General features: G+C 39.6%; 2 protein-coding genes across 2 annotated transcripts; both read right to left on the bottom strand. All coding sequences in view use genetic code 11, as the record gives it.

The window, feature by feature from the left end:
- Positions 1 to 6,894: 6,894 nt before the first annotated feature.
- On the bottom strand, positions 6,895 to 8,559 carry EGR_04951 (hypothetical protein; the record flags this gene model as incomplete). Its single annotated transcript, XM_024494200.1, has 2 exons — positions 6,895 to 7,062; positions 8,407 to 8,559. The coding sequence occupies 2 exons, from the start codon at positions 8,557 to 8,559 to the stop codon at positions 6,895 to 6,897; spliced, it is 321 nt and encodes a 106-aa protein (XP_024351437.1).
- Positions 8,560 to 12,013: 3,454 nt separating this feature from the next.
- Positions 12,014 to 19,961, bottom strand: EGR_04950 (putative RNA-binding protein; the record flags this gene model as incomplete). The annotated part of the gene is made up of 14 exons (XM_024494199.1): positions 12,014 to 12,091; positions 12,177 to 12,489; positions 12,900 to 12,980; positions 13,991 to 14,065; positions 14,213 to 14,287; positions 14,737 to 14,844; positions 15,300 to 15,421; positions 17,259 to 17,663; positions 18,987 to 19,232; positions 19,288 to 19,418; positions 19,459 to 19,534; positions 19,569 to 19,762; positions 19,805 to 19,865; positions 19,905 to 19,961. The coding sequence occupies 14 exons, from the start codon at positions 19,959 to 19,961 to the stop codon at positions 12,014 to 12,016; spliced, it is 2,022 nt and encodes a 673-aa protein (XP_024351436.1).
- Positions 19,962 to 20,009: the final 48 nt, after the last annotated feature.

The raw sequence follows: 20,009 nt of genomic DNA, 5'->3' as shown, positions 1-20,009 counted from the left end.
GCAGATTGCATTCATTCAAATGCATTACAAAGAGAGTCGCTTCGTTAGTTGGTTGAGGATCACTTTGTGGAATATAAGTATGATAAATATTAATGATACTTGAGAATTCAGATAACAATCCACCAATAACATAGAGTATGTTGTTCATTTCAATGTGAGTGTGTGAACACGAGCAGTGTTAAGATCTCACTTGGAATAACCAAGGTTTAAGGACCTTAATACGGAGGTCCCCAATGCTGATAATGTGAGTACATTGTGAGAATGGCCAGTTTGCCAGTTGGTTTTTTAGCATTCTTGAGTATTTGTGTACTAATGAATGGCCTTGACCTCACAGAACGCATCGGCATATGCATGAAGCGTGTCACCATGTCACATTTTTCAATAAAAAGGACTCAACGAAGCTGTACATCGAGAAATTCCACATCTGTACTCTAAAGTGGGAAGATTTTAGAAGTAAATCAGAATCGTCTTCTTTCTTTTACACTTTGTCTCATTTAAATCTTATTGTAAGGAATTCGTGCGAATTCACTTGATGAAGTTTAGCTTTGACAGTATTTGTTTCAATTAGTTGTGCTATTGCTAAATAGCTAATACATTTAATTCGAAATGACATGAGCTAACAGCAGATTTCATCGGTAATGAATTTCACAGGTGAATACAACGCAAAGAATAAAAGATAGTGGGATCGAGTTTTGACATTTGTGACAGAATGTTCACAGAATCAGGCATTTAGCAATTTTAGGAAGCAAATTCCATGCTTTACTCGCTTTTAAGCATCAGTTAAGTAAGTTCGTCAATGCATTGTACTGAAAAAGTAAGGAGTTTTCTAACGCAACCTCTAGGCGAAGCGGATAGGTTGACTACCTGATTTTTTTAGCCATCAGCATGAAGCAGGTAGCGAAATTCCCTGCATTGATGATACGAGAAGGAATGTAATGTTTTGAAGTTTCATCAGGAGGTGCTTCGTAAAATCAAGCTTAAAAATCTGAACTTCAGACAATCTCACACCTTTCATAATCACTTAATTTCTGATGATCAGCAAAACCTTCAAGAAATCGGGTGGTATATAACTTTTTGCTCAAATAACTGCCAGTTTTAGAGGTTAATGGAATTCGGATGCTGTACTGTTAGGTGGAATTTACTCGACCTCCAGACGTCCATTTACTTGACTGGTGGAAAATTCATTTCACTCATTTCATGATGTAACCAAAACCAAATGACCCCATTATTCATTTTTTGCCTCGAAAAGGATTTGTTTTAGCTTAAAACTCATACATTTCTGCAATATTCTAGCACTTATTTCAGTAAGCAAGGACTCAACCGAGATCTTAAGCAGAGCAAGCAAGAAGCACGGTTTACGGAAGACGATCTCTTGAATGCCGAAAACGCGCGTACAGACAGAGTGCGACATCTACATACGTATTAATCGGCTGGAGCACTGATTCCCGGGTTAATTCCGTCCTCGCACACCCCAAGTACCCCCACATGATCTTTGAGCATTTGGGGGGACTCGGTGAGAATGCTAACTGCGAAGTGTTGCAAAACATTCAAGAGGCTGGAATTTGTGAAAACATTATCAAACTCCGTCATATCACCCCAATGTTGGGTTAAAAAAGACGTTCTCTAAGCTCATGGCAATTGGCTTCATGCTTTCTCGCCGATTACTTTTGCAAATTCTCACAAGGTTTCTGGGCTCACGAAATTCGTTTAATTTATGCGCAGCAGAAAAAGAGGAGAGATGGAAAGATTACTTTTTCATACTGCTCACAAATTCAGTGACTTATTTCTCAACATTCAAACATCTCTAAATGCTCTTCATTTGGAACTGTGTAATTCAAATGAGCAAATTAAACACATAAAACGCGATTCATGTACATTTGAAGAAAAGATTACCTGCAGCAGGAGAAACTGGCTACCAGAATGAATGTGAACGAGGACTAATACTATCCACAGAATTCATCGCCAGGTTAAGATATTTTATGGCTTAAACAGAGTAGAAATGACAAAAAGGGCACGATTTAACCTCATCACTACTTGTCACATGTTTACCTGCCTCCGACGTCATTTCGGTTTTTCCAGTGGGGACAGTCTAACCCAATTTGTGGGTTGAATGCTCCTTTAGATAAATTTTCTCTCTTTTTTCTGTATAATCGAGCAAACGTGGCAACATAATCCTGGCCATGAGGGGTTGAGTCATTTCTGGGACTTTGGGACTCAATTGCGCACCTACTGTCTCCGACGTTGAGCCGCCAGTTTTGGAGGAAATTTTCCCCAAGCTTTTTATTATAAACAATTCCTACGTGAATGGTCAGAATAATTTGCTATGCTAAATCTGTCAACGAACCGACCATATTTTTTGCTTCTTAGGGTATTTTTTTCAGTACGAATCAAGGGGTTAATACTTAGGCATTTTCATTACGAAGAAGATAGTAAACCTCTTTGGACACTGCTCCTGAAAGTACTTTCAGTTAATCTCTAGTTTACAAAAGTGATCAGTTTCTTTTAATGCATAGAACTTACATTTTACTACAGATTTATTAACTTTATTCGATTACAGTAGAATGAAATTAATCCGAATTTTGAGAAAGGAAATATTTAGAGGGAATTTTGTGAGAAAAACCAAACTTTCCCTCGATATATCTTGATTTAAAAAAGGTAGTTCATTCCACATTTAAACCAATAAACTAGTAGTCCGCATAGCTACTCAAGTATTGAATTTCGGTACATACTACTTAAATGAGTGATAAATTGTTTCGCTTTAATTATCACGGTAAGTACGGTCTTCATTCGGTGTTGCATGACAAACAATTGCCGTATGTGGAGTTGTGTGGACCAGATCCTAGCCGTTAAATGTTTGAGGTTTTGGGGTAAAAAATTCACGGTGAACGATTCCATCAGTTCTTTTGGGGATGAAGTTGTGCTTTAGAAGAGTAAAGTGGTTAGCGGGTAGGAAGTTTCATTGTGGGAGGCATCTATAATGTCAAAAATCAACTTTATTTACTTTTTCTCCCTAGTTGATTCAGGTTTCTGACAACTGCTTAATTCACACTCAAGTTAAGTGTTACTTTGCTGCAAGTTCAAAGTTCCTGCTGTGTCCATTTGGGAATACTCTCCTTACCAAGACCGACGTGTGATTATTTGCTGTTATGAAGACTGAAAGGTCTACCACAATATTGTGTATTTTAGATATTATCGCCACAGTCGTATTTTACGGCTTCGCTGTGATGCATTCTGCTACCGCAGCTTCTGTGAATGTTATACAAATAACGTGGGGAGCTTCTGCAACTTTGAAACCGAATTAAACCCGACCCGTAAATCAAAGTGGTTTAGGTCGTATTCATGACTTGCAAGATATATTTTGATGGTCGAAGGACCCGAAAAAGAGGGGAACGGGAGAAAACACAATAAAGCAAGTCGTTATTGTAGATTGACGCACATATCGATGCTTTGTAATGCATCCATATAAACAATCGCAATAAATTCACAGGCCACAACAAGTTGGCTGATAAATTTAAAGTGGGTTGTCGTAGCTTAAAACAATTAGGTTCAAATAAATGCATGTTTCGGCCAAGGTGACACTCTTGGTAAATTTCAGCATAAACTGGTGCCTATTACCACCAGCTGGGATCTTGCCGAGGGATGATTAGAAGAGACAAAGACGTCCCCTCGACTATCTTCAGTGCTGGCCCGCATGAGTAAGCAGATAAGCATAAGTGACTGCTGAATGACCGATGTGCACACAGGGTGGGTCATGTCACTGTGTGGTCAAGGTCAATCGAAGAATTGTAAATCCATGAGGATAAGTACAACATTTAAAGTCTGTCTGTGCGTGATTTGGCCATGCAGGGGAAGCCGACTGGGACTGCGGGGTCTGGGACATTCTTAAATACAAAAGAATGAGGTGCGACAAGGAACATTTTCTAGAAAATTGGAATAAGAACATTTTCTGGGATGGGAGATGCCCTCACCACTTTTGGAATCAGTAGATGCCTTGTTTTTCTCCCTTTAATTGTCGCTTACCTTCTGATATTTCACAACATCTTTTATAAATCAAAATCTACGGCCACATCACCAATATCTTTTGATCCTACACCGACCCAGTTAAATTCAGTCGGAAGCATTGAATAAGTTCAAGAGTTACACAGTACAATATCCTCAATAGCTAAAACATTTTCCTGATAAAAGAAAAATGTGCAAATGACGAAAGTTTAAATGACCTTCCTGTGCCACAATATTGGAAGCTTCAGACACATTAAGCTGACTTTTCTGGTGTCCTAGAACATTAACTGCGAGAAAATTTTACTGTCTTCATAATTAATTTAGGTGTATTTGAAAATTACAGAATTTGAAGTGGGTGCAAATAGGAGATTAGAGGCAGGTCCAATCAAAAATGGACAAGGTAAATGAACGTTTTACTTCTTAATTGTTAATATCACTCCTTTTATGATGAGATTTTACCGAAAGGTTCGTCAAAATTTCAAGGCAATTTCATGCCCCCTGCCATTGAGATTTACTGCTCCTAGTTTGAGGATAAAAGGGCCTGACATACACCTTTTGCTTTAATGTCCATTGGACCGGAAAAGGGGTTCAAAAATTAAATTTTACGGCTAAAAATGAGAACTGAACTGATGCTTGAATGCGATTTCAACCTGTTGGATTTTTAACTGGGACACATAGTATCTGTTTTGTCAGAGTAACGTAAAAATAATACAATTACAGTGAAAAGTGTCGGCAAAAAAGAGGATTCTTAGGAGTAAAAGGCAGAAAAGTATTCTTAAATTACAACACAGTAGCAATTGGAATCTTTTTCAATTTTCCTAAAAGTAAAAGAGGCATTATTTCCACATGTAAGGCCTTGAATGCAATATGGGTTCAGTTGGAAGGTAATTCGACTAGGCGGAATCAAAACCTGTGGTGAATGAAAAGCCCATATATTCACATGTATGCTAAAATAAATTGGAAATTTTTTTCCGTAACCGAAGCATTATCACTACCTTGAAATGAGACCGAATCGCCTTTAAACTGTTCACTTTTATAGAACCAACGTTATTTTTAAAAAAGTCCTCCTTTACGGAAATACAGATAGGAATCTTGAAAAATGTTGGTCGAATGTATTTCTTGCTCTTCCCAATAATGAAAACAAAGCTCAAATCATAATCTGTTCTTCATCAGCGTCACAAATACGTGACACATATGCTTCATTAGTTTACGGATAAATGAATGCACCTACAGCGTCCCAAATTGTCCCTGAATTTGTACCGCCACAGAAAGGTCAGAGGGTTTCAGGGCTCCCCCCTCCAAAGGGCTGTGACGCGGAGCGGAATGCGAACCCACGAAGCTTTAAGATCCAACAGAATCCAGCAAATTGAACGCTGCAAACAAGTTGGCTGAGTTTGAAGCAATCAAGTAGAAGTAGATCTGGACGATCTTCGATGATTGACAGTTCCCTGTTGCATGATAATAACTCAAAATTCTCAAATTTTTGGATTTTGTAAATTTATTGAGCCAGTCAATCTTGTCAAATCATTACATAAATTTTAGAGTATATGTAGGATTCTGAGAAACAAAAATAGCTTATACTACTGATTGCTGTGCAGCATTTTGGTCTCCGTTTATCCGTGTAGTCAAGTAAACTGGTTTTTGGCCCTACGCGATTCCTACTTCCGTCTTGGGAGCATGTATGGTAAGTCAAGGTATAAATGTGCCGTCTTCTTCTTCCTTTTCTTCCAAACAGGAATGACTTACCATGACTTTGGGAAAGATTTTGGGATGAAAAAAACGTAGCGACATAACATAATTTGCATTTCCAGCACTTAAAATACTTTTATGGCAATTTCCGTCCAATTTTAACATTATAAACTTCGACATTGGCATTGGTACCTGTACGGAGTACCGCCTAAATCTCACCCATGCCATTGTAATATGTAATTGCATCTAAGGAAAAAGAGTGGTTGCCTTTACTTCGCACTTTCACTGTCCTGTTCTATGGATGCTAGACTGGTATCCGTCTGGGTTTTTGAGCCTTCAAATCAGAACCACTAATCTTTGCTTCCAGCTGGCAATTGGTGTATTTGAGTCAAATCCTCTGCCTGTTCAAATGATTCCTATCATGTAGATCTTGCAATTGAAGCTGTAGTCAAGAGCCGACACCTATCACTTTTTTGACAAAACCTCTTCCACCGATTCAGTGGTTTATTCAGCTGTGGGACACATGAATCCTACAGCAGCATCATTATCCACGTACAAAATAGCCTGGAGATTATTGTCATGCGATCAGTGTAGAGATGGAGGTGAATGTGTTGGCAGAATTCAAGGCAGACCATTGTAGATGACGGTATAGTTACTGCTCCTCAATCAGGAGTTCTGAAATAAAGATCTTTTGTGATGAGTTTAGCATTAACGTCTGGGAAAGTGAATTATTACTTTCTATATTCTATCCACTAACCACAACAAATCCCCTCATTCTCCTTCCTTACCCAACTGGTTTACTATTTTTCATAATATATCACCAAGGTAATAAAGAGTCTCGTTGATATATATGATGTTGGACGATGTAAAAAGCCCCAAATGCGGTACAACAGAACAATGACATTAATCTGTTCCTAAAAGTTCCTTTTCCATTGTTTGAGTGTTATTTAGTACACGTTATACATTCATTCTTATTTGAAGTAACTAAATAGACAATCTTTAAATGCATCTGCAAATAATTTAAGCGTTGAACTAATCACTACTGCTATGGATGATCCACCGACTACTTCCAACTCATCACAAACTGCAAACTCCAAACTTGTAAGGACACGAAATAAAATGGAATCCAAACCATCTTCATTTCTATCTCCTCTTTACCGTCAACCATTTACCCCATATCCCATGTGATAATGCGAGTGGCTAACACTACTGCCAAGGAAAGTGGACAATCACCCAGAACTTGGCTAGATGTGGCATGCGAGTCAGTGGAGCACAGTAGGGAAAAATGAGGGTGAGGATGCGGCCGAATATGAGGTGAGACATCTCAACCTGTGTTGTGGCGTCCTCCCATGGATAAGTTAGCAGGTATGCCCTCTGCGACACGAGGTATGCGGTCTTGCTTCGTGTTGTGTCGTTGCACAAAAAGGCAATAAATGTACTGTCTTCCCACCCATTCACCAATCCTGACCATTAATTACACAAAATCCAGTTGCGTGGAACAGACCTTAGCTATCAACTGTTTAGAGTTTAAGAGGTAAATGCTTCCATCACTGGCAGCGCCACACAGTGCACACATATTATTTTGGGGATGATTTGATGGCCCAGAAGTGTTGGGTAGTCAGTGGGCTGAAAAACTTGGCTTTTGAAAACAGAGCACGTGCTGGATGAGGGATCCGAGCCGTAACGAACTTACGAACAGGTGATGACGATGATGATGATGTGCCGAGCTGAAAAATCTAGGTATATGTATTAGCGAGATTCATACTTACTATTACCTCAAGAGTATCACTTCATTTGAAATACACAGGTGAGATAAAAAGAGCATTAAAAATGCTTCTTTGTCCCAAAGTATTTAGAGCAGCGATCAGAACCCACTAAATTAGAACACTTTCAAACTGATTTGGTAGTCTGATCCTAAGAAAGTACGGGTTCATCTCTGTCACATATGTGTGACGCCCATGGTTTCCAAGCTAGACCCTGTGTTACAGATAAGAGCCGTCTCCTATTTTTCATCTGTTTATTAGAAACGAGTGGAACAAAAAATGGATAATTATACGTTCTTCGACATTCGATTAGCCGTTAACTTTGTCCAAAAGAATCCCCTGGTTACCAGGATGATGAGAGTCTATTTCAAAGGGCCTATTTACTTCTTCGCTGGAGAATATACTTTGATTTAGTAGGGCTTTCCGAAAGCGCATCTCTTTTTTTTATTGCTAACACACACACAGCAATCCGTAGAATAAGCTTTTAGCATTCTCTAATGTCGCAGTATGACATAGTTGCCTGTCATATGTCATCATAAGTTGCTCTTCTGATAGGACAATCTACTCCTGGGAGGTATTTAAGCAATGCGATGGAGTTGACATTACTTTGTAGCTCACAGTTAATGTAAAATTTAGAGATTAATTTCACTTCTAAGACTGGCAATTTACTTTAGTGAAAATGATCTCTTTTGAGAAAAAAGCTGAGACAAATTAAATTCGCCATCCCTTAAAGCGCTGCTCGTTAGACAGCTTTGAATGATCCAAGTTCCTCAGGTTTGCTGATCCTACGAGCTTGGATGGAGTAGTGACAAGAGCTAATGGCATTTTATGTGCAGCCACATTTTGACAAGTCTAAACCTTACTTCAGAATAAATTAATGTCAACAATGAAGGCCACAATACTTACAGTTGTGTTTCTCTTTGTGCTAGCACCTGTTTAGTCACCCACCTGGCACCTCGGTGAACTTTGAGCCCGCATGAACAAGAGTACCACGCTCATGTCCGATTTCCATGTAAAGCGACATATTCAAAATCTTCTGCTCGTACAAAGTAGCTGCGGGGTTCCACCTTTCCTCCTCATGGTCGTAGCAGTCATCCAGAAATGTCATTGACAATGCTTTCAAGCATATCCAAGACGATTATGTAGGAGAGAGCTTAGATTCCACGATAAGCACTCCCATCGCTGGAGATAAGTTTGTCTTTGAAACACACGGGTATTCTGTTCACGAAACTTTTTTCCCCTTTCGTGGATGTGATAACCCATAAAAATTGCACAAATAACGGACTTTCTAAACGAAAGTGATCCAAAGGCATGATCAGATTCGAAAAATTACTAGTCTCTTCTTTTAACAAAAGATTAAGAGCTTATAGAACATTTCTGAAAGATTAAAGAAGCTTCCACACAATTCGGATGATGGCAGAGAGTTTAGCTCCCCTAATTACCCACTCAAGAAAGCCAAAAATGTTTGGTTTAGTGAGGCCAAAAGCACGGCTCATCTTGGAAAAAGGAAGTAGGGAGATGAAGGTGGCATTTGCATCTCCCAAGCTTACTACTTCGACTTCATTGTTTTCTTTTCTTTAATTCCACAGACGTTTTTTTTCTTAACCGTGTTTGTTCAATCGGGGTGGTCCTTTTAACTCTCATGTCGATAAAGTGGAAATAAGAAAATTGCTTAAATATAAAACAGAAAATTTAAATTTGACTATTGAGATTGCGTAAAGAAAAGGCGGTTACTGATAGAAGCTGAGGAGTTTCAATAATTGGAAGGTCATTAAAATTTCGCCTGAGTTACACAAAAACCTCATTCTTTTGCCTCAGACAAAATTATTGTGCGAGTGGAGGATTCATTTCCTTAGCATAACTTAATGACCCACTAGTCTATGGATGGAATTTTGCTGTAAACAAGTCAAAAGATGAAGTAAAATATTGACGGAGCCGCGGCTTCTCTTCCACGGAGAGGGACAAATAAGGAGGAAAGCTAATAAGAAGACTGATGCATTTTAAATTGAGTCACAAACAAATCCAAATCGAAAACTCGCATACTTTTCCGTGACAGCCCTGTCAGCTTTACCTTGGTGAGCTACTTCCGCCTTCTGTACGGTTCCAGGAGTGGAGGGGGGTGGGGGGACATCCATCCATTTGCAAGGTTTTCAATCTATCCATTGATGACATTGCCGAATCAGACCCCTCTGTCCATAAGGGATACCCATTCCGAGGAGGGTGTGTTTGCGCTTCCGATACGCTGATCTTCTGTCCACAACACTCAATGGACGAAAGAACACCACTCCTTCCAGATAAATTAATCACCACATTTGACAGTGAGAGTGTTGATTTTACAAACTGAAATGTGAAACAATTCAGGCAGTTTTAACTATCTCCATGTAACCAATAAAATGGATTCCATTAGGCAATAAATGCAGCTTTTTCATTATACCGATATCTCTGGTAAACTTGGACTTGAAAAAGCAGTGCACTTAATGAGACGGTTTCCATTATGAGCACAAAAAGCTTTCCTTGGATAGAAAAAGCGGTCTAATATAGAAAGGATTTACTCAATTAGAAACTTCACTGGCAGCCAACGCATTCACAACTATTCCCAGGAGACGAGAGGCCGCTTTCTTTCAAGTCTTGCATATGAGAGGTGTAAATCATAAACAGAGGAAAGACTACATCCAGTAAGATAGGATTACCTGATAAATCTTCCTTTTCTTCGAGGCAGTGTATTTCATTGAACCACACGTTTATCCAGTAGAGTTTTTTTCTGTTTTAATCGTCGCACACTTTGGTCGCCATCTTGATGCCACCGCCTTCCGTACGTAACATTTGCGTTGATAGCCCATCAAACCATCGCCAGCTTGACAATGTGGGCGAATTCTGCCCCCCATTTATCAAGCACCTCTTTTATCGTCCCTCGCATCTCCATTCTAAATGCCACTCTCAGTAATTCATTAATATTTATGATGATAAAATATGAAACACTTCATAAATCAGTTAATTTACTTTAGAACTACGCACATTTAGGAGAGAACACCACAACAGAAAATGACTGCTATCCTCACCTTTTACCTAATTGAAGAGCCATTAAAATTGAGAAAACAAATTCGCATACATTTGTTTAAAAAATATCAACTAATTTCATGCGTTGTTACCTTGATCTATCTATATGAAATGATATTCCATGTAAACATCAACTAAAATATTCGCAAATGTCCTCCTCAAAACAAAGTACTGAGAGAAGAGTTGTGAGCAGTTAGACCGCCTCAAGGGAAGTGAGGGCTATGGTTGCGATTGCTAGTGGGTTCCACCAGATTTTTGGCAAGACTATGAAAGACAATGGAATAAGTTTTTATCAGTTACGGAATAAAATTAAACAACAGCAGTAAGTGATTTTAAATATCTCACCCTGCATAATAATAATTACAGACGTTCATGATCCTTTCCCAACAAGACTCACGTTCAAGATTTATACTTCTGCAAGATATTTTGCAGCCAAACACAACAAAAGCCAGCATGGCCTTGCGAAAATAAAGTGGTGGATTAGAAGGGTTCAGCTAACAAACGCTGCAATATAAAAGCCATTTCCCACCCGAAGTCAAGCAGTCACTAGGTCAACAGCCAGTGAGCAAGCGATTTAGGGTACGCGGTACGTTCTTCCAGCATACGTGGATACAGTCGCTTTCTGGAGGTCATTTTTCTCTGTTGTTAGCGCATATCGTTCGAGTGGGACCCGTATGCTTATCATTCATAGCAACTTTGCATCGCAGATGAAGCTGTTGTATAGCAACAGCTAGCAATAGCTAGAGTTGAAATGTTTAAACCAACTCTAGACAGCACGTACTCCTACTACATATCACGCCCTTTGATGTCATAAAAATTTGGACAAATTTGTAATAAGCAATACCGATGCGAGTGGAGACTTACTGTTGGCATGGAAAGGGAGTGGGAGACTGTAGGCCTGGCCGAAAGGCTATGTCGTCAAGACTAAAGCATAAACACTAAATTGTTGCAGTGATTCAGTTAGCAAACAACCAGACTACCTTACATATTCTCCAAACGAAACTGCTCTTTTGACTGGAGAAAAACGCGAATACAAAATAATCCCGGAATTGTGCATAAAAATATCCAACACGTAGACACGACGAAGGAAACTTAAGCGCATACTTTCATTCCTCGCCATATTTAAGGAAAACAAGGACAAAAATAAAATAAGATCAAAGTTTAGTAAGCCTTAAAAGCTTGAGGTCACGGTAAACAAGGAACTATGGGCATATACGAATAATACCGGAAAACTTTTGAAGTCTGAAACAAATTACTCTGGTAACTTCAGTCAGCAAACCAACCTAAATTTTTCGAGGAATACGCAAAGCTATCCAACAATCTTTTTATATCCAAGTCATAGAAAAAGATGGTCTCATTCTTAAACCAAATAAATAAACAAGCTGGTAGCATCCCGCTCAAGTGAAATGGCAAAGTAACAGTAAGGAACACCTATCTATTCTGATGCAGAATAAATATTTTTGTACAAAGTCGTGGAATAAGAAGGTTGATACAAGTTACGCAAATTATTCCGATCTCGCGTATTCAATATTCAACCGTCGTCCCATGAAATGTGTATCTACACCGAAAGTCTCCAAAGCGCTCTGCAACAACGAAAAATGAAAAATAACACTTTCTTATAACAAAATAAGTAGAAACGTTCCTTCGTTTGTAATCCTCCCAACGCACCTTGGCCTGATCCTCTGTGGCAAACTCCACGAAAGCGAAACCACGATGGCCTCCAGAGGGCTTTTGAGGCATCCTCACCTTGACCAACCCACCAATGGGCTTAAAGAGGGCTGACACTTCGCTTTGGCTGGCCTGGAAAGCCACGTTTCGTACTAAAATGACTCGACCGCGTTCTTCCCTCTTGACTGCTTGCTTTTGCGGCTTCGGGGGAGCATTTTCAGTGGGTAATGTTGGAGAGGACATTACACCAGCCGGCTTCTGGACGATTGAGAACTCCTCATCGTCATCAGTCTGCTTCCGCTTCTTGCGAGATCTAAAGGAAGGCAAGAAGGCGAGAAGGTAGAGGTCATGCAGTTGACAGCAGAGACAAGAAACAAACAAATTTGCATTTATTTGGTAAAATCAAGCAAAATATTGTGAATGATGTGATTAGGTAAAGTTGAATGTAAACCTTTTCCTTTAAACGCGGTGACGTGGTGGTTTACCAAAAAGAAACGTTTTAGGTTTCATAATCACTGATGAACAAAAAAACGATTTACACAAAGAACTACGACGGTAATGACAGAGACGACATCTCGGGGAAGGCAAAAGATTCTGCTGTACAAAAAAATCTTAATAAAGCTGTGGTAATATGATAGCTAAGAAAGGGAAAAAAATTCCTTTGAAAATTTGGCCTTTGATTAGGTTTTAGACAGAACTGATAAGTGAAAGCAGGTTTCTTACTTGCTGCTATCCACTTCTGCATCATCTTCGGCATTCACTTCATCGGCACCTTCCTGCATCATTTTGCGTTTTTTACGGGAACTAAAGTAACAAGAGAATGTATTAAAGGACAATTCACGGTGAAGTAATTTCGAAGGTTATTTTTCATTAATTCACCAGTTTGCAACAGTTCAAGAGCACTAATACAGATAAAATACAGGAACAAAATAAGATTTAAGGAGCTTCCATGCTTCCCTTTAAATCGAGTTATCTTGAAACAAACCGTGCACTGCGCTCCCAAGGTCCCTTCCTTTGGGATGGAAAAGATCTACCAGTTGTAGAAATTTGTCAACCACTACATAGTAATTATATAAGTGTTCAAGTTCTTGAACTTCTGCGCCTCTCTTTCACCAGTTGCTTAGCAGCCCACACACTTAACTTTAAAGCATGCAAATCGACAGAGAAGCACCGGACACGCACAGACACCTTCTGTCCACCATACCCAACAAGTGAAAACACCCTGTTCCTTCTCTTTTGGATTCAATGTGAGTGTAAGGATTGCAGTCAGCAGGCTTGCCAGACAGAAGTAGGCAACATGACGCATTTATTCATTTTCACCTCATTCAAGAGAAGTGCAACGATTTGGCAATAAAACAAACTCTCTTTGAGTAAGACAAAATACCAAGAAACATCCAAACGATGTCATGTTGGACAGGAATAAAAACAACTTGTAAGACTGTTCCCACAAAGTTAAAATTGTTTAATCTCATTGTGAAAAAAAAAGGGTTACATTTTTCAACCACCTTGGTATAAAGTCATTTTCTGAGATTTTCAGTGATTTCCAGAGATGCAAAACGAACTGTCAAAAAAACTAAGATATTATCACAAGGTAAAAGTAAGCAATGCCTTCAAATTTCCAACCAAAAATTCCAGTATCATTCCACAAAAATGGAATCATTGTGCGAATCAAATCGCAGAAACGCAAAACAAAGGTTATGGCAAGCGATGGAGATAACGACTAATAATTGAAGGCAAAAATCGTTCCAAGGACCCATAGGCATAAAAATGAGTTAATTCAGCGGATTAATAAATGGAAAAACAAATATTTGTACTTGTTTTTATCTTCATTCACAATTTCTGCGTCGTCCCCAGCCTCTACCCGTTTCTGCTTGCGCCTCTTCGAAGCTCTGCATAGCAACAGTTGGCGCGAGTCAGAAGAGAGACGCAAAATTCATCACAAGGGACAACAGATAGGATGAAATGGATGGATGCCGGACGGCTGAATGGAGAGGTAGAAAAACCAATGACCAAATGCATGAAATGGGACTTCTTACCTTCCACTATCCACTTGCATGATTTTCACATCATTAGCATCCGCAACCTGTCCATCTTTGCGTTGTTTCGAGTCTCTAACGTGGCATGAAAAAGTTGGCAAGGCCAACGATGAAACGTTTTTCAGTGAATCAAAAATGCTCGAGCACTTTTTCTGCATTTTGGTTGCAGGCAAATGCCATTAAGATACGCAATCATTGTGGAATGTTCCTCACTCACTAGCACCTATGAAGAACATAGACGAAGAATTCCAGCATGTAGCTATCAGATACCTAACTAGGACACCAATTTATCATAATTTTAATTTCCCTTTTAGTCTCGCACATGGTTTCAGTTCTTGCAGCTACCAACGCAGAAATTCAAAACAAGAGAGATGGATTGGCAAAATAATAACTTTCTACTACAGTGGAAATTGTGGAACCCCGCTAAGACAATCAATTCCACAAAGCCTTTCTAAACATTGGTAACTAAGCTATGAAATTATTTAAGATTTCACAATTCTAATGAAAAAAAAACTTGGTACCACCTGAAATCTTCCCCTTCCACAATGTCAACGTCAACGTCGTCGGCTTCAACGACCTTATCTGTATCGAGGATATCGATGAACCTCGCCCTTGCATCTTCTTCAGTTGATCTGGAGGGGTTTGCATTACAATTAGGGGGAAAGTGGATCAGAGGTCAGAGATCCTTTCGACTAGACATCTGTTCAATATTAAACCAATCCTAATGTCGATTGAGAAGGAAAGATATGGCAAGATTTGGAAATTAATATTACAGAAGTAATTACTTCCCACAGCAATAATTTCAAAATATTTTCCTTTTTACTCTTTAAAGTGGAAGTAGCTTTCATCAATTTTGAACGGAGAATGCTAATGAAGGTGAAGAACAAAGTTTTAACGACAAAGATAGCACTAGATGAGCTATTTTTACCATTATTTGGTACGAAATCCCTTCAGGTAGCCAAATATTTCTTCGAGTACTAAATTTTAAAGGCAAAATTTGCATCTCACATCTAACTGCCATGGGAAATGATCGGTTCAAATGAAAATTGAGATTTTTCAGGAAGAGTAGTAAAACAGTACTACGAACTCGTCAGGCTTCCTTTGCAACTTTTCCTTCCCATGCTCCTCTTCACCATCTTCGGGTCTGTTTTCCGGTGGTGAAAGAATTCCCTCCGGAGCCCACTGAACATAGAGGATGTTGTCATTGTACTAGTAAAGGAGGAAGAAAGGAGAGATTTCATTTGGGTGGTCAGGAAGGGTCAGGATGTGGGCAATTCCCCCTTCAGAAGTGGTAATTTACTGAAGAAATCATTGGGAAATGCGTCAATTCGATGACTGTATCATATGACCTTTTGGTAAGTCGCAGCATAAGGAGTTTGACTACATGAAAAAAGCTACCTTTAGAAGTGAAGTCGAATATAACTAGAACGATTTTGGAAATACCCATCTTTGGCGGGAGAAAGGAGTGTGGATCTTAACTTATGAACAAACTTTAATTACTACTACGCTGCTGTTTTCAGGGGACTTTTCATTTCTGACAATTGTTGCCGGTTGTAGGTCCGAAGAGGTCTACATCTATCACACCAGTAGTATATGACCAGTTCTAAACCCCGAAACTCCATTCTGTGTACGGATGCTTACGGGAATGAATCCGTGCCTCTATCCACATCGCAAGAATCTTCACCCAAGGATGATGATTTGTGATGAAATCCTAGAAAAGGCGGTTTATCAAAAAGAAGCAAAAACACGGAATGTACACACATGACCAATTACTGCTTCTTCTACCACCTTTGACGTTTCCAAGGCAAAAAATAAGGCGGCCAAACACTTTCGAATGGTATTTTGCAGCAAGCTATAACGGGCTATTTTGGTCACCCGCTATTTTTCACATTGTCTTTTTAAAAGGAGGAAATTCACTTGAAGACTTTACAAAGCGTAGTATGACTACGCTTAACCTCCCATGATGGTTTGATATTATTCTGGGGCGCATGTATCGAAATCCAAATGCAAGAGTGGATTGTATTAATCAAGGTTCTACTTATTACTGGTATTTAGGTAGAATCTTTAGCAAAAAAGTTGTAATTCCCAGCTTTATACCACTTGGAAACCAAGGGGTTAGAAATTAACTAAAATACATCAAATCTCCTAGAGACACTTATCATTCGACATTTTATAGGGCACAGAAATTCGACGCTACTTAAATGAAATCAGTCAATTCATATTCAACAATCTATTGGAACAGAAAGAAGATACTTCGTAACTCTATTGCTTGAGGTCAATAGTTTTGAAGACCACGAGGTATTAATAAATTCTAGTATGCTTTGCCCTTCAAAATTAGGTATCATCCAAGGAAATGAGGTGGTTTAAGCACATTTATCACGACAAAATGGTAGTGGATCAAGACCTAAGGGTACAGTAATCAAAAGGTAGATTGTCCCGAAAATAAAAAAGCTGCGATTGTTCTGGATGAAAGCAATCGCCTGACTCGATAAGTCTAAAAGACGTCCTTTGAGACTTCTAACGTCGATAACACTTTAAGACCCTCGAACCTAGCATTAACTTAAAAAAGTCGTATCATCAAAAGGAACAGTATCATAGAACTCTAGACCTCAATAGGTCTTTAAAGGTAAGGAACTCGAGGTTCAACTAGATGGAATTAGGGATTGAAACTAAAAATCTAATCAGAATTATTTTGACAATCTCGAGATACCCCTAAATTTAAAAATGGGTAAGTTGGCCGGTTAATACCTATTAACAAAGCAACCAAAAAGGGTTGGCGAATTCGTTACTCCACGACATTGCCCTCATAAGCTTGAAACTACAATTACGATTTATAAATTAAGATATTATGAAGTTTCGAAGTCAGGCACCACTACTCAAAAAAGGTCCGCCAATTCAAACCAGATGAGACAGTACCAAAACGAAGTACCAATTTAAAAGTACAAATCACAAAGCTCCTTAAAATTAAAAGAATTTCGTAGAAGCACTGCTATACGAAAGCATCTCCATGAGCGTGTACTTATGAGCAACTGCACAATGAACTGACCGGTTCATAGGCAAGCGCCTTGTACGCCAATCGTGCAATTTGAGGCATCGCGTACTCCACGATTGCGGTGATTCCTAGCGGTGGAACCAAAATCCTCCGTGGCGGATCCAATGAGTGGGCACCTTTTCGTGTTAGCCGACGCAAAAGGTCCGCCACGTCTTCTTCCGTCGTTCCCACGGGCAGGTTTTTTATCAGAAAGACACAACCCGAGACCTGACGATGCGTGGAGGCGGCCTGCGACTCTGCTTTGTCTCTCCGACCTTGAGAAGCAGATGTGGGGGTCAAGAGATCAAGACGGACGCCCTGACGTTTCAGAAAATCCCGAATTTCATGGACCAATTGGGCCTCGCCATGAGCTATTCGGACGGCTGCGGACTCCTTGCTGGTAGCGTCCAGAAGTCGTTCCTATCAGAGACAACATTAACTTCCTTTGCTTAAAAAAGACTCCAACCCTACAGTCCTTCATGTTTTATATCTCATTAGCAAAACATTTTTATTGGGATGAAATGAGCAGCATGAGACACAAACGCCATTTGGTGTTTCGCGCCGTCCCCACGGCGACAGCACGGAGGTCTCCTCGTCCCAGCCCCTATGCTACTAGTCTCCCAACCCTTCTATGCGTTTATTGAAAAGCTACATCCAGATTTGTGGGACCGGTAATAGTTTTAAGGATAAGTCAGGTGCTACATTGTACGGCGGCAACCCACTTCTTTCACTGGTGATTGAAAGAAAGACCATATCACAATGACCCATTATAGAGGAATGGCATTTGGCAAGAAGGGCTAAATCTTTGAAAATTTACAACAGAAGAACCGCGGAAAATTGCATAAGCTGTTTCCAGCTAATTCAAACTTAAGTCGTGAAACAAAGTTATCGATGAAGAGAGGTTAGTCTGAACAAGTCAGAATCGTTCATGAGAAAACTTCACAAAAATGTTGTGAATTATTCAGTACTGAACAAATTTTGGTAGATAATGATATCTTTTCACGTTGCGAAGATCTAACAGTAAGCCAATGCCCTAGTCCAGACCATACAACCTTTTCGGCAGACGCTTCTGTGTCTTAGTACTACTCGAACACAATAAACTATGCGAATAAGCGATAAGTGGTCGTTTTTATCGCGAAAATATACATAAAGCTCTTCCGGGGTGCACTGATAAATTCCAAATGAGTTTACACCACAAAAACGAGAAATTATTTGGTTAGCAATGTCTAAACCCGGAGGTCCTCATAAATAAGTAATCATGGGAGTTAACATCAGCGGAAGCACTAAGCTAACTGACCCGAGTGAGTAACAGCCCGAGGTTCGTCGACTAGCCACCAAAAGTAAACGGCACAGATGAAGAACAACTCCAATGGATGGCTGAATCGAAGAAGACTGACCACAGAAGGATTTAAATAGAAAGTGTGCGTAATTTCCTGCATTCTCAACTAGTAATAAACCATAAAATTCAGCTTTCGTTCAAAATCGTAAGTGCATAGTATGGTGCAGATATATCTACAGCCAAGGATACTAAATATATTCCCAGAAATAAGTTTTTAAGCGAAAAATTGAATTCCACTACCTTTTGATAAAAAAGGCGAAGTGAATATCCGAAGATTTACCAATATTCGCCAATAGGCAGAAGAACTAAAGGCAAGTAATGCCCTTTCAACACAGCACGACAATATAGCATTATATGACCCCTCATGAACAGTTCCCCAAAACTTTTAGTTTAGAATCACCCACCTTCGAGACACCGAATCTAGCCGACAAGTAGGTGGCCACCGCATCAGGACTGACAAAGAGGGTGTTCCAGTTGTGACTGACTGAAGCCATGGATTTCAGTTCAGCGTGTCTCTTCTTCTGAAATTCTGACATTATTGCTTTGTCCACCTCTCGCTCATATTGATCCGCAGCAACCTCATCACCTCTATTACCATTCTCCTCATCCACTTCCCTTGGTTTTCCTGGGAGAATGTGAAGCAAACGGTTCTGTAAAAAGGGGAAGAACCGTTAAATTTAGTTGTTTTTAAGTAATATAGACAACCTTGAATTTGTACTTGTCCAGTTTATTGAAAGCCGCCAATGCTTCATCTGGGAACAGATAAGTGACGAAAGCAAACCCCTTGCTGCGTTGCAATTTCCGATCAAAACTGAGATGGATTTCACTTACAGTGCCTGAGGAGGAAGTGGAAATAAATGAAATTTTAAGGCGTACCAAATGAGGAGAAGAGTTCAAGTAACTCGGCCTCGGTGCAATCGTACTGCAAGTTCCGGACAAATAACCGGCCAGTCTGGGGCAAAGACATAGTGCTGCAAAAAATTTACCTCCTTTATTTCACTGCGAAGTTGCTCAACTGGAACAGTATCCCAAACGGGCTTTAATTTATCTGTTTTAGGAGTGTTTATAAATAACTCGTCTTCGTAAGGACAGACTCTAATTGCGGTGCCATGAATCTCGCCTTGTTTATGTAAAGAGATATCTAAGTCCTTTCTCGACCTAAAGTAGACAACAGCAACCCCTAGATAATGCAGTTCAGTTAGTGAAGGCTCGACTAAAATACCTCGTTTTAATATTTTGGCATCTTTAATACGGACGGGCTTGAAGAACTTCTTTATTTCAGACTAGGTAAAAAAATGTAAGTAGGTTCAATTTTACGTTACGATCTTGGCGTTTACATTAACATGCTTTAAAAGGAGACGGAGCCTGGAGTGCTCCATCTTCACGCCGCAAGATTGTGCAATCAGGCTCAATAAGGTATGCAGACT

The sequence above is a fragment of the Echinococcus granulosus genome (genome assembly GCF_000524195.1).
Source record: "Echinococcus granulosus chromosome Unknown EG_S00033, whole genome shotgun sequence".
In the NCBI taxonomy this organism is placed as follows: domain Eukaryota; kingdom Metazoa; phylum Platyhelminthes; class Cestoda; order Cyclophyllidea; family Taeniidae; genus Echinococcus; species Echinococcus granulosus.
Note: the sequence above shows the minus strand (reverse complement) of the source record. Positions and strands in the feature narration are given on the sequence as shown.